This window comes from Mya arenaria, chromosome 17 (genome assembly GCF_026914265.1).
Source record: "Mya arenaria isolate MELC-2E11 chromosome 17, ASM2691426v1".
NCBI classification, from domain to species: domain Eukaryota; kingdom Metazoa; phylum Mollusca; class Bivalvia; order Myida; family Myidae; genus Mya; species Mya arenaria.
This window is the reverse complement of record NC_069138.1, coordinates 25,827,416-25,841,843: the sequence shown is the minus strand read 5'-3', so window position 1 is coordinate 25,841,843 and position 14,428 is coordinate 25,827,416. Positions and strand designations below refer to the sequence as shown.

At 34.3% G+C, this 14,428-nt stretch overlaps 1 protein-coding gene across 1 annotated transcript in view; it reads left to right on the top strand.

Annotated features, from left to right (window-relative positions):
* Positions 1-14,428, top strand: part of LOC128224137 (xenotropic and polytropic retrovirus receptor 1-like) — a 24,538-nt gene extending 10,110 nt beyond the window's left edge. Inside the window, exons 9-17 of the mRNA XM_052933840.1 lie at positions 521-599; positions 996-1,183; positions 2,292-2,471; positions 2,787-2,934; positions 3,716-3,910; positions 5,483-5,658; positions 7,884-8,017; positions 8,564-8,749; positions 12,359-14,428. Of these exons, the coding sequence (XP_052789800.1) occupies positions 521-599; positions 996-1,183; positions 2,292-2,471; positions 2,787-2,934; positions 3,716-3,910; positions 5,483-5,658; positions 7,884-8,017; positions 8,564-8,749; positions 12,359-12,434 (1,362 nt within the window). The 3' untranslated portion in view covers positions 12,435-14,428. The remainder of the gene's footprint in view (positions 1-520; positions 600-995; positions 1,184-2,291; positions 2,472-2,786; positions 2,935-3,715; positions 3,911-5,482; positions 5,659-7,883; positions 8,018-8,563; positions 8,750-12,358) is intronic.

Below are 14,428 nucleotides of genomic sequence, written 5' to 3'. Positions count from 1 at the left end.
ATAAGGAGTAGGGTCCTTTCTTTAAATGATTGTTGAGTTTTGTCTCCATTGTTAACTGAGAAAAATTTACAAGCTCTGCAGTATTCTCTCCAAGAACTGGCTGCTGGCCAAAATGGATGGTTAACATGCCATTTGGGCTGGTTCAAATTTGGAAAAAATAAGCGAATTTTAAGTAAAAAAAAGTAGATTCTGGTCGGTTACTTTACTATTTGAAATGGTTCAACCGAAACTTATTGAGAACCCTGACCTTGTAGCAGCTTCCTTGGACCTTGTCTAACATTTTGTGATTTATTTCTGTTTGTTTTTACTTGTTTCATCTGATTGATTAATTTCTTTAGGCCAGTTAGGATGAAAACTGTTAACTTATGGAATCATGATTAAGTCTGTTACCTTGAGAGAAAGCATTTTTAGAGGTATAGATAAAGTTTTCTTATTGGGGATCAAACTTTCAACTTCTTGGATGGGAGGCGGACATCTATAACACTGGATAACATAAATTCTTGTGCTATTTTTATTTCAGGAAAACCCTATGACCACATTCCGAGTGGGCTTGTTTTCGGGTGTGTTTGCTGTCCTTGTTATTGTCATCATGATCTCGGGTAATATTCCATTATTAATACTGGGATTTAACTAGTACAAACACAACAGCAAGAATATGAAAATGTTGAAACACTGGCTGAAACATTAGGGTTTATTCTAAACTTTTTGTGAAAGAAGTTATTAGCTAATCCAATTATTCTGTTAGACAGGTATTTAAACATTCCAATGAGAGAGTTGAAAAGTCATTGCCTTGTTTATTATAAGGCTTGGCTCTCAACAATGACTTCATTTCGTGCACAATATATACTATAATAATAATGAAATTGAATGCATTGGACAATTCTGCAAAGAAATGCATCAAGAAAATATCTACTTCTTCTTTATTTCTGATTTGTTTCACCAAAGTTTATCAAGTATCTTTACTTTTTATTATGCTCCCCTCCTTTGGTTCTCAGCATTCTTCACATGGCAGCCTGGACCTTGGGAGCCAGCCCTGAGAATGTACCGAGGGATGTTCATTGTGATCCTCGACATCTTTCTGCTCGGTATTAACACATATGGTTGGCGATCCTCTGGAGTGAATCATGTGCTCATTTTTGAGATCGACCCTAGACATCATCTTACACATCAACAGCTCATGGAGGTAAGTGATGATTATGACTCAAGCCTAAAAAACGTGCTTTTGGTTCATTTACCCGACTCTATGTTCAAAATAGGGGCTGACCCTACCGATTTAATAGTTGATTAAAAAAATTCAAAAATGTATGTGTCTTGATATGTTCCTTAACCCTTTGCATGCTGGGTAAATTGTCGTCTGCTCAAAAATGTCATCTTGTTTATTCTAAATTTCTTTCAATTTACTTAAAACTTTGGGGATATACTGACTGAGTGGCAAATAGCTTGGAACCTGACCAGGCGCCGAGTTACTCGGTGTCTGGTCTGGTTCCAAGCTGTTTGCAAAGCCTTTAAAATTGCTATCAGCATCCTAAGGGTTAAAAAGCTTTATACTGATATAGTGATTACTTAAACACCATGACCTAATGATAACAATAACATTCTTACATAAAGCCTTATAAATAAATGTATATTAAAGCCTACCCATTTGGTTGTTGAACAAGATAATCCTTACCGCACAATAATTTGATAAGACCTCACATTTGACGAAGTTCATGTTTAAGCAAGACCTTTTTGTTAGTTTCAAGAATAAAAAATTTGAGTTATTGTGATAGCCTTGGTGTCATCATCAAATTCCAGCATAATCTTAGATTTTGGCCATAACTCTAGCAAAATTCAAAATGGAACTTGGCACACATGTGACAACATTCACATTTGTAGCAAGTTCCATAACACTGGCTCAAAAAATTGTCAATTAATGTCCCATTTTTGTTTAAAAAAAACCCAGATGGGTGTTGGCAGTCGCTGGGCAGCACTTTTGTTAAGTATTATGAAAGCTTCGGTGCCATTGTCGGTGGAAATGTTGGTCCAAAGCTTTCATTTCGGCAAAAACCATAAACCTGTTAAAGAAAACTAAATTACACAAAACTCAGGACTCTTGTTTTGAGATACAATACACACAAATCTTGAAGGGCCAATAACTCTGGCTTGTGTTATTGTTTAGTTATGCATCTTTTTATCTGTTGCACTGTTCTTTGTTGTTGTTTTGAAACAAAAAAAATCTATGATATTGGGCACCTGATTTTTAATCCAGAAGTACAAATTACAACTGGTTCATTAATAATTTGCTGTTTCAGCTGTCCACGGGCCTAGCGGTTGTCTGGTGTGTGAGTACGCTGGGATATCTGTACAGCGATTTACTTGGCGTGTCCGGGTACATCTTCCCCCTGGCCATGGCAGGCTTCATGCTATTGTTTCTTATCAACCCACTCAAGATACTACACCATAGCTCTAGAATGTGGCTCCTCAGAATTCTGGTGAATATAATTGTAGACTGGTAAAAATTTATGGGTTCAAGTTTCTACGGATTCATAGGAGTGTCTTATATTCATTATAAGTTATTTACATATCAAAGAAATTTAATATTAACAAAAATGTTCACATTAATCAGGACACAAATTTTAAACCTTGCACAAGTTGCATCTTACAAATGATTGTCATTTTATCAATATATACTAGTTTCTAAATTTGAAATCTTACACTCTAGAAATGTTCGCCATGATTTAGGCTCCAGGCAAGCTTAAGGTATGTCGCTAATATTATATCTAGCTATTAATTTTTGTTATTTCCAGTTCCGGATTTTCACCTCACCGTTCCACCATGTGGGATTTGCAGACTTTTGGCTGGCTGATCAGCTGAACAGTCTAGTTACAGTTCTCCTGGATTTTGAGTTCATGGCTTGCTTCTATGCATTCGAGGTCGACTGGTTGGGGCCTGACAGTATGTTTTAAAATTAAGCATAAAATTACAATATCTGTGATGTAATCATTGGAATTTAGTCCTTTCGCGTAAAAAGTGACATTTTTTATGTGTTTTTTTCTGCCATGCAAGCATTGCTTTTTTTAAATATGTTCAAAAATGAAATCGTATTATTTAAAACTGCATGTTGTGGTCAGCTTTTTATACTCAATTCAAATGTATGTATACAGTTCTTAGGTCTTATTTTGCTGACAATGTCACATATTTTACCTATAAACAGTAGAATAAATTTAATATGTTTAAAGAAAGAAAAACACATTCTGATATAAGAAAACAACAGATTTCTAAATATTTTCAAAAAATAGGCTGCTACTATTTTCAATAATTAGTTGTGTGTTTTTTTTAAACAAATAACTTAACGCCAAACCATCTCAGTAACTTAATTAATACCATACTTAAATGCTTTTATATATATATATTTTTTAAAGTAATCTATTTTGTGTATCTTATTATTGTACACCCAAATGGTCATTCATATTTGTAGTGTATTCAAACATTTTGGCCATAATTTGAAGGTTCTTGGACAACAATTATTGATTATTATAATTTTTCCGATTCTATGGTATTTTCTAGCCAGCCTAGACGCAAACGTGGTAAACATGGTAGTTGGTTAACCAGCCTAGAGTAAAATGGGATAATAATGACTGGCATAGCTTGTGTCACTTTGAGTGCTTACTTGTTAAAAATATATTGTGAAACAGAAAACTAACAATGTTATAAATATGTTCTTTCATTATCACAGGACCAAGTGTTTGCACCAAACGAGTGTATGGTATACGAACAGTGATCAGCATCCTGCCAGCGTGGTTCAGATTTGCTCAGTGCCTGCGCCGATATCGCGATACAAAGCTTGTGTTTCCTCATATAATCAATGCCGGGAAATATTCCACTTCTTTCCTAACTGCGATATTTTCTACACTCTACCACTTACAGATTGGTAAGGCCCTGTATAAAGATGATTATTAAGTGTTTTTAGCTTTTCTGTGTAAAATAAGAGTTATCAGGGTGAGGAATCATGTGACCTAAAGGGGTTCTCACATAGGTCACCACGGGTCAAGACCAATGTAAACAAACAAGTAATTGACATTAATTTCTAAATAACTTTTTTGACAGACAAGATATGAAAAAAATTCTAAGCCTATAAAAGGCTATGCTATTTTTTGCTTCTACACGTGAGAATCCGTTTTAAGTCACATGCTTCTTCACACTGTTATTGTGATATCCTTTTAGTCATTGTTGTCATTGTGACCGTTCTGGACCATAACGTTTAATCTTTGAATGTTCAAGATATTTAAATAAAACTTAGAGCATATGTTGCCAGAGAAAATACACTGATGTGTAGCAGTGACTGTAACACTTGACTTCATAATTGTTCACTTGTGCCCCTTTATCAACTTAAAAAAACAAGCGTTGGCATGTATATCACCGTACTTGCATTGTTCTAAAAAGCACTTGTATTAGGGGAACCAGTACCAGTCTCCAAAGTTACATCACATATCTGGCTGAATACCAATAGGATGATAAGTGTAAGTCCAGGCTCTGAGCCACCCTTGGGTGTGACACATTGCACCACAACCAAGATGACACTCACAGAGCCTAGTAAGCCTTTGTTTAACCGGGATGATCCCCCTTTCTTATCTTCTCTTAGTCAAGTAAAGCTTAAGATGTCATTCATTGTTGTTGGTTTTTGGGGAACTTATTATTGCCTAAATGCCTTTATACCATATTTAGAAGTGAGGGTAGATTTACTCTTTCATCTTCTAAATTCTTCTTTAGATTGCTTTAGTTTATACTAATTTATTTTAGTTTTATTGTAAACACAGCTATATTTATAAGCTGTTTATATAAACCACTTTTGAGTTTGTTTCTTGGGTAGGAACAAGTACTGGTGTCCGTTTTAGAGAGGTTTGAGTTTGTTTCTTGGGTAGGAACAAGTACTGGTGTCCGTTTTAGAGAGGTTTGAGTTTGTTTCTTGTGTAGGAACAAGTACTGGTGTCCGTTTTAGAGAGGTTTGAGTTTGTTTCTTGGGTAGGAACAAGTACTGGTGTCCGTTTTAGAGAGGTTTGAGTTTGTTTCTTGGGTAGGAACAAGTACTGGTGTCCGTTTTAGAGAGGTTTGAGTTTGTTTCTTGGGTAGGAACAAGTACTGGTGTCCGTTTTAGAGAGGTTTGAGTTTGTTTCTTGGGTAGGAACAAGTACTGGTGTCCGTTTTAGAGAGGTTTGAGTTTGTTTCTTGGGTAGGAACAAGTACTGGTGTCCGTTTTAGAGAGGTTTGAGTTTGTTTCTTGGGTAGGAACAAGTACTGGTGTCCGTTTTAGAGAGGTTTGAGTTTGTTTCTTGGGTAGGAACAAGTACTGGTGTCCGTTTTAGAGAGGCGAAAAGATTGTAGCCCTGGTGGGCAGAGATGTATACCATGAGACAATCTCCCCCTTCAGATGAGATATTTTATCACTTGCAATTGAGGTATAAATTTAGATCCTACAACCTGAGTCTCCAAACGCGTATTTCAGAGCTAAATGGTGAAGAAAATCGACAGAACCATGCCTTCTTCTATCTGTGGATTGTGTCGGCTGTATTCAGTTCCTGTTATACGCTGACCTGGGACTTGAAGATGGACTGGGGTTTGCTTGACTCTGGTGCAGGGGAAAATAGGTTCTTAAGAGAAGAAACTGTGTATGCATATAAGGTAAGATTCGCTTTAGTTACCAAAATTACCACAAGTTTATCTGGTATAATGAATTGTTTATTTGTGTTGGCTTGTGGGTTATTACCATATTATATTGTAAACATAGTATTTAAGTTGGTTCAATACTTTTTATTTTTTTGTTCAAGTCATCATTTTGATGAATGAGGCTTTCGGTTAAACATGGTCATTTTTGTTTCACCTGCAAAGCATGGCAGTCACACAGCATTTACTTTGTTTGGCAGCTTCTGTGGCATTGTTGTCCGCATCAAAGTTTTGTTTCCGAACAATCACTCCCTGATTAACTTGTTATAGATTTTCAAGCTTGCTGTGCACATTGGTCATGGTCATGGAACCCTTATAAATAATTGAATTAGGGTCAGTAGGTCAAAGGTCAAGGTCATGTTGACTTTTACTATTATTAATATGTTGCATTATGGTATAGTCAAAACCCATTTAATGTTAAACTGTGTCTAATTCTAATATTGGCATTTATTACAATTATGATATGGTGCTACCAGAGTGGAATTCAGCTGTATTTCACCGCTGTATTTTACCTAGTGTACAAAGTCTGATGTCTTAAATATGGTGTTACTTTATTACATCAATAAACTTTGACTTTGTTATTGTTGATTGGTTATATGGTATTTGGGATAAATATTTCACAAATTAATCAGATGACGATTAAAAAACCTTCAGAAATATCAATTTACTGCTGGCAAATGGTAAAGTTATGGTCAGTATTTACTAACATCCTAAGTCTGAATTTTAGACTCAGACTCAGAAAAGCTAAATTTTAAAATTATTGTAAAAATTATATCATATAAGCAAAGGTTGTAATATCATGGTAATAACTATGTGTTACACATAACCCTGCTCTACAATCAGGGTAATAACTATGTGTTACACATAACCCTGCTCTACAATCAGGGTAATAACTATGTGTTACACATAACCCTGCTCTATAATCAGGGTAATAACTATGTGTTACACATAACCCTGCTTTACAATCAGGGTAATAACTATGTGTTACATAACCCTGCTCTACAATCAGGGTAATAACTATGTGTTACACATAACCCTGCTCTACAATCAGGGTAATAACTATGTGTTACACATAACCCTGCTCTACAATCAGGGTAATAACTATGTGTTACATAACCCTGCTCTACAATCAGGGTAATAACTATGTGTTACATAACCCTGCTCTACAATCAGGGTAATAACTATGTGTTACACATAACCCTGCTCTACAATCAGGGTAATAACTATGTGTTACACATAACCCTGCTCTACAATCAGGGTAATAACTATGTGTTACACATAACCCTGTTCTACAATCAGGGTAATAACTATGTGTTACATAACCCTGCTCTACAATCAGGGTAATAACTATGTGTTACATAACCCTGCTCTACAATCAGGGTAATAACTATGTGTTACACATAACCCTGCTCTACAATCAGGGTAATAACTATGTGTTACACATAACCCTGCTCTACAATCAGGGTAATAACTATGTGTTACATAACCCTGCTCTACAATCAGGGTAATATCTATGTGTTACATAACCCTGCTCTACAATCAGGGTAATAACTATGTGTTACATAACCCTGCTCTACAATCAGGGTAATAACTATGTGTTACACATAACCCTGCTCTACAATCAGGGTAATAACTATGTGTTACACATAACCCTGCTCTACAATCAGGGTAATAACTATGTGTTACACATAACCCTGCTCTACAATCAGGGTAATAACTATGTGTTACACATAACCCTGCTCTACAATCAGGGTAATAACTATGTGTTACACATAACCCTGCTCTACAATCAGGAACAAAATAAATTATCTTCTGTCAAAATTTTGTAATGCTAGTATTATAGATTCTTTGAAACATTTAAGAATTCAGTTTTCTGAGCCTGAGTCTAAAACTTAGACTCAAGACATAAGTGATTGCAGACTTAGCAATGTTAAATCTCCTAAGTGATTGCAGACTTAGCAATGTTAAATCTCCTAAGTGATTGCAGACTTAGCAATGTTAAATCTCCTAAGTGATTGCAGACTTAGCAATGTTAAATCTCCTAAGTGATTGCAGACTTAGCAATGTTAAATCTCCTAAGTGATTGCAGACTTAGCAATGTTAAATCTCCTGAATTTGTCAGTTGCAAAACCTCACCTCACAATATGAGATATTCAAGAGTAAAGTGATCTATACATTTTCAGTTCTATTACTACTTTGCGATGGTGGAGGATTTTGTTCTGCGGTTTGTGTGGTCGCTCTCTGTATCCGTAGGTGAAGGTCTTCTTGTGCACAGTGAAATCCTGCGCACCCTGCTTGCCTCACTGGAAATATTCAGGTTTGAAATACACTCTTTTATTTTAAACATGTGCTTTAATATCAATTTTAGTACATATTTAAATTTATTACCTCACTCTGGTAAAAAAACCTACTTAACATTTTAAAAATGCTGATATTTACAATCAATAGTATGCCAGAATATGATTAAAACAATTGTCTGTGAACTAGATTGTGATTTTTGACATTTTTTTGGAATGGAGTTATGGAAAAAAATATTTCAATTCTGTTTTTATGCCCTTACTTATTGAAGAGGCATATAGATTTGCCCTTTTCAATCCTTGATTCTGTCTGTACGTAAGCGTGGGCATGGACAGTTCTAGTTTCATATGTACTAAACCTAGTATCTCTTGTTAATTTGTTTTTAACTAGATTTTACTAGCTTTATTTCCCCTGTATAAAATTGATTGTAGTGTTTTATCTACAGTAAAATTCAGTTCAGTTCTCCCTTTATGACGTATGTCTAAAATTGTGTAGTGATATTTGAAATGAGGTCAGTACAGTGGAATTTGACCTAATAAGTTATTTTGCAATTATTTATTTTCAGGCGATTTGTATGGAACTTTTTCCGACTTGAAAATGAGCACTTGAACAACTGTGGTCAATTCAGAGCTGTCAGAGACATTTCTATAGCTCCGATAGATTCAAGCGATCTTTCGCAGCTTATCGAAATGATGGATGAAGATGATGGTGCATTTATTCATCGATCTGAAAAACGTAGACTGATTGGAAAGTAGGTCAAACACTGTAGTGTTTAGCACCAGCTTGCTTGTTTTAACAACTTGGTTTGAAATAGTTTGTGGTGTTTTTTGTTTTATTTCGTCTATCACTGCATAACACTCTCTTGAATCTTCTTTTGTTTTGTTTTACCTGTTTATGACCTAAACATGTTGAAAATCAATCAGTTAACATTTAAGCAGGCAATTGGCAATTTTTTGTCAAGGATGGTTACATATAGAAACTAAATCAAGTAACATTTCCAACAGACAATTGGCAATTTTTGTAAATAAATACAGGTGTTGAAAGTTAATGTTGTTCCCTGTATTGTAATGTTGTATTTGTGTTGTTTTTGTTCTGTTACAAAATAGGCTGATTGTTTAAAACTTTGCAAAAGTTAACATTTTTAACAGCATAATTTTTACCTTAAAAGGTAAGATATTTAATGATGCGCTGATATATTCAAATATAACAAGCATGGCTGAAACAGTTGTCCTAAAATGTATGAAAGATTTACTGCAGGTTACAAGTACCGTATATCCATGAAACTCAGACTAATATGGATTTGAAAGTCAACAACAATAATGTTTAAGTGACACTCTTATTCAAAATCAATACAAACACTTATAACGAACATAAATTTTTAAGTGATAAACCTTTAACTACTTACTAAACAATGCTCTTTTGGAAAATAGTAATTACTGATAACAAGATTATGACCATGTATTTACCTGCTGAAAACACAAAAATATTAAATGATTGGTGAATGCTAAAAGATTTACTCTGATCTCTTATCATTTCATATGGTAGAAATACTATGTTTTCTGCACCTTCCTTTCAAATCAAACTCTGTATCCTTCATAAAAAACATTGTTTTTGACATATTTTCATCCTTTTTGGTATTTTAAAACAATTGTATTAATTATGGTAACTCTATTTGGGAGTAAGAGTGCGTCTTTAACAATATTATTATCAATCCCTTTAGATAACTTATTTAAGTGTTCACCTAAAAACTAAAGGATTGGTACTGCATTCTCTGAGGAACATTTACTATGATATAACAACCTTGTTATTGTTAAGTTCTGAACAATCAGCCCATTCTTATCCTTGAGTTACACTGTTTATTTCTGTCATGCCATGGTTATTGCCAGTTACTTATTTTGCACAATTTTTAAGGGTCCATATTCACTAAGTCAAGATTCAAAATTGTAAATCTTCATTTGATTCTACAATTGTTATATATGAAGAACAAAATTGGTTAAGCTGGCTATATTTGTTGCTAATACCACATCTAATAATTATCATCACATTATTAACACATTTTCAGTAAAAGAACCTATATTAAGTCATTTTAATTCAGCTGGTTTTACAAAAGGAAATGTTTAAATATTTGTACAAATGTACATCATAATATCAATCAGCAAATTACATAAGTGAATATGGGCCCTATTGTTTGCTGTGTTTTTTAGTTGTTATCCTAATATTAGTAACTTAATCAGACTCTCTCATAAATGGGGAAATACCAACTTTGGGGGAAAGCGTTTTGAATTTTGTAAGTAATGCAATTTTGATAAAAATAGAATGCTATGCATGTACATCTGTCATTCTATTAATATTACCTGTATAAAGTGAAAATACTACAGGTGCTCACACTAAAATAATTCTGATTGATTAAGTCTGATTTGCTTTGCTGTGTTCATGATGTTTAATATGTGTTTGTGCCAATCTATGAGAGAGTTGCTTTAATGTTTGCCGTTGTTTAACTAATCCTTGCTGCTTATTTTTGCAGTGAATGAGTCTTCTTCTCTAGGTTGCTTTAAAATCTTGAGGTTTTCCTTTCTTAATGAGGTTGAATATTTCATGATTTACGATACCATAGTGAAATGAATAGTTTCCATATGGAGACTTATTTCAAACCATATATTATTATTTGCGAAGTTTTAAATTCACAATTAATTATGTAACTGAAATAAAAACACCTGTGTGATTAAAGCAATTTACAGAAATCTTTTAGGAATAGCTTTAAGTTGCTTTATTTACCTTTATGCAATTTTTATTTTGTCTGTTAGCGCAAGAAATAAACTTGAGGTATTATCATAGCCTTGGTGTTATTATCGGTAGCTGAGCATCATGTAAAATCATAAACCTTGGTCATAATGAAAAGCATTCAAGATTTTGACATGAAACATTGTACACATAACTTGTCACCAGTTGCAATACTTGCATGTTTAGCTAAGCACATGCATATTATTTGTTTAAAATTCCTCATACAGAAGATGACTTTCCACACCAGGGGTCAAATAAATAACTGTTTACCTGAATGGTCATGGTTTCTTAGAATGACTTGTTAGTTTATGGCTAGAATTCATAATTCTTTAAAAACATTTTACCGTTTTTCAGTCTGATAGTTACCATAAATTTGAATAGTTTTTAAAAGGGATAAAATGATGTTTGACTAATGTTGAAAAACGATAATTTAAGAATGATATCACCATAATTGATCACATACTATAAAAATGGATGTTGCTGTATCCTATAAAATATTTACAGTTGAACACCAGTATTAAACACTATCTTGATTTGGTTTTCTTGAACATTGAACTTATCATTGAACATAACTTCTAAATGATTTTTTTTTCATGTTTTTCTGTAATTATTTTGAATGTATGTTTTTAACTGATTTGCATGAATTTTAGGTTTTATAATGATCATGAAATTCAACATTGAAAAATGAAATCTGATGAAAACAAACTTTTGCTTGATAAAGATTGGTTAAATATTCTTTTTCAAGAAAATACAAAAGTAGTTATATATGGAGGTATTAAAGTGGAAAATAATATTTTAAGCATACTTTTTATACATGTATACCTTAATCTGTTGTAAATAGTTGATACATTGTATGCCTTAGTTATGTTTTATGCACTTTCTGCAAATATTTTTAGTTTGAATTTTTTGTATCAGTTTTATACAGAAATTTAATTATATACAATAAACAGTGATATTATAGAATATTGCTTTTTTCTGATAGTGACAAGGTGGTAGCAAACCACTATGACTCTAACTTTTACATAATCCTCCACCCCTCTTTTTCGCATAGGTCAACACATACCCCTCAATACCCCCCTCCCCCCATGAGTAATTTAACTTTCTTGGCCATTTCCAAAGGTTATTCACCATATATGGTATTAGTTTTTATTTTATTATATTTTTCAACATTCTTAATCTGACATTGTTCCGCCCGTCCTGGGACATTAAGACAATTCTACTTTTCTCCATTACTCAATATATTTTTGAGGTTTTGACTTCATACACATATGGACTGTGTTGAGGAGAAGTGCTGTGCAAAGGAAACATTATTTTGTGTATGGTATTTTAAAAGTTATTGCCCTTTGATTATTTTATGCTTATTTTTTTACTTCTCCTCAATGGGCAGTCTTGTCCAGAGCATTACTTAATGGTCTTTGTTTTGATTTATTGCCCTTTGTTAATTATGTATTTTAGTTAGTGAAACAAAATATCAAGTCCTCATGTGTATCTGAATTATGGTTGTTTGCTATCTTAATAGAGAACATCATAATACTATACATTGTTGTTCTGTTAACAAATTATTCCAATGCTTTTTCAGGTCAAAACCTAAAGATAAACTTCACCTCGAAGACAAAGTTCCTAACAACATTCCTTGGAAGTTCAAGGGTGTGTAGTATGCTGTGTCTATTTATAACCTTTGAAGATCAAGCGTGCAAAGTGTACTGAGTCCATTGTCACCTTGTACATTCAAGGATATATAGCCTGCTTTGAGGACAAGGTTCCTGACAACATTCCTTTGAAGTTGAAGGGTGTATAGTGTGCTGTGTCCATTGTAGCCATTGAAGATCAAGTGTGTAAAGTGCATCCATCATCATCTTGTACACTCCTTGGATGTATAGCCTGGGTGACCATTGTTAATTTAGAAGTTGTCCTTTGTACATTGTAACTCTGGATAAAGGGTGTACACTATAGTAATCCAGCATCCATTGTCACCTTGGGAGTTCAAGGCAGTGTAGCCTGCTGCGTCTATTGTGACCTTGGAAGTTCAAGGTTGTAAAATATGCTGTGTTAACTAACACCTTGGAAGGTCACAGATTTGCAGCATAAAGCATTCATTGTCTCCTTGGAAGTTCAAGGTCGTTAAGTGTGTTGCATCAATTTGGAAGTTTAAGGTAGTAAAGCTTGCTGCGTCCATTTTTACCTTGGAAGTTCAAGGAAGTATAGTGTGCTGCGTCCATTGTCACCTTGAAAATTCACGGGTGTATAGCATAAAGAATTCATTGTCACCTTGAAAGTTCAAGGTCATGTAGCATGCAGCATCCATTTTCACCTTGAAAATTCAAGATCAAAAAGCATGCAGCATCCAATGTCACCATGAAAGTTCAAGATTGTTTAGCATGCTGCGTCCATTGTCATCTTGAAGTTCAATGATGTAAAGGTACTATGTCCCCATTATCACTTTGGTAGTTGAAAGGAGTATATATAGTGTTGCTGTGGCCATAGTCACCTTGGATGTTAAAGGGTGTTTAGCATGCTGTGACCATTTTCACCTTGAAAGTCATTCTGTGTCCATTGCAACTTTGAATCTTCAAGGATGTATAGCATGCTTCAGCAATTGTCATTTTGGCAGTTCAAGGCTATATAACTGGCTGTGACCATTGTCACCTGACTGTACAGCATCTATTGTTACCGTATATGTTCACAGGTGTATAGTCTGTTGCGTCCATTGTCACCCTGGAGTTCAAGGTCGTAAAGCGTGCTTCATCCATTGTCACCTTAGAGGTTCAAGGTCGTATTGCATGCTTTATCCATTGTCACCTTGGAAGTTCAAGTGTGAATAACGTGCCTTGTCAATTGCCACCTTAGGAGATCAAGGGTATATAGCATGCTGCGCCCATTGCCACCTGGGGGTTTTATAGTGTGCTGCATCCATTGTCACCTTCGAACTTTACAGGTGTATAGCATGCTACATCCATTGTCACCTTAAAATTTCACAGTTGCAGAACATGCTTAATTTGTTGTCACCTTGGAAGTTCACAGGTGTATAGTGTGCTTCACCCATTGGAATGGGTGAATAACAAGGGTGAATAACTTGCTGTGTCAACTGCTACCTTTGAAGTTCAAGGTTGTATGTATGCTGCTTCTATTGCCACCTTTGAAGTTCAATTATGCAAGGCATGCTACATCCATTGTCATCTGGGAAGTTCACAGGTGTATAGCATGCTACATCCATTGACATCTGGGAAGTTCACAGGTGAATAGTATGCTACATCCATCGTCATCTGGGAAGTTCAAGGCTGAATAGTGTGCTGTGTCAATTGCCACCTTAAAAGTTCAGAAGTGTGTAGTATGCTACATTCATTGTCACCTTGGATGTTCAAGGTTGTACAGCATGCTGTGACTTTTTCACCTAGTCTACTTGACATCTGATGATATTTGGAATATTTTGTTGTTGTTTTTCAAAAGTTAATTTGAAAATGAATGTATTTTAAGTAGGACATGAATTATTATAGGAAAGTGTAAGCTCACAGCATCACTGCATTTGTTACAATTATTATATTAAATGAAATATCTACAGTATTATATGAATTGTAAATATTGTTTTACAAAATGTATAATATATGAATTGTATATGTTAAAAGATATGTGCAATAAAGAGAAAAGCTAA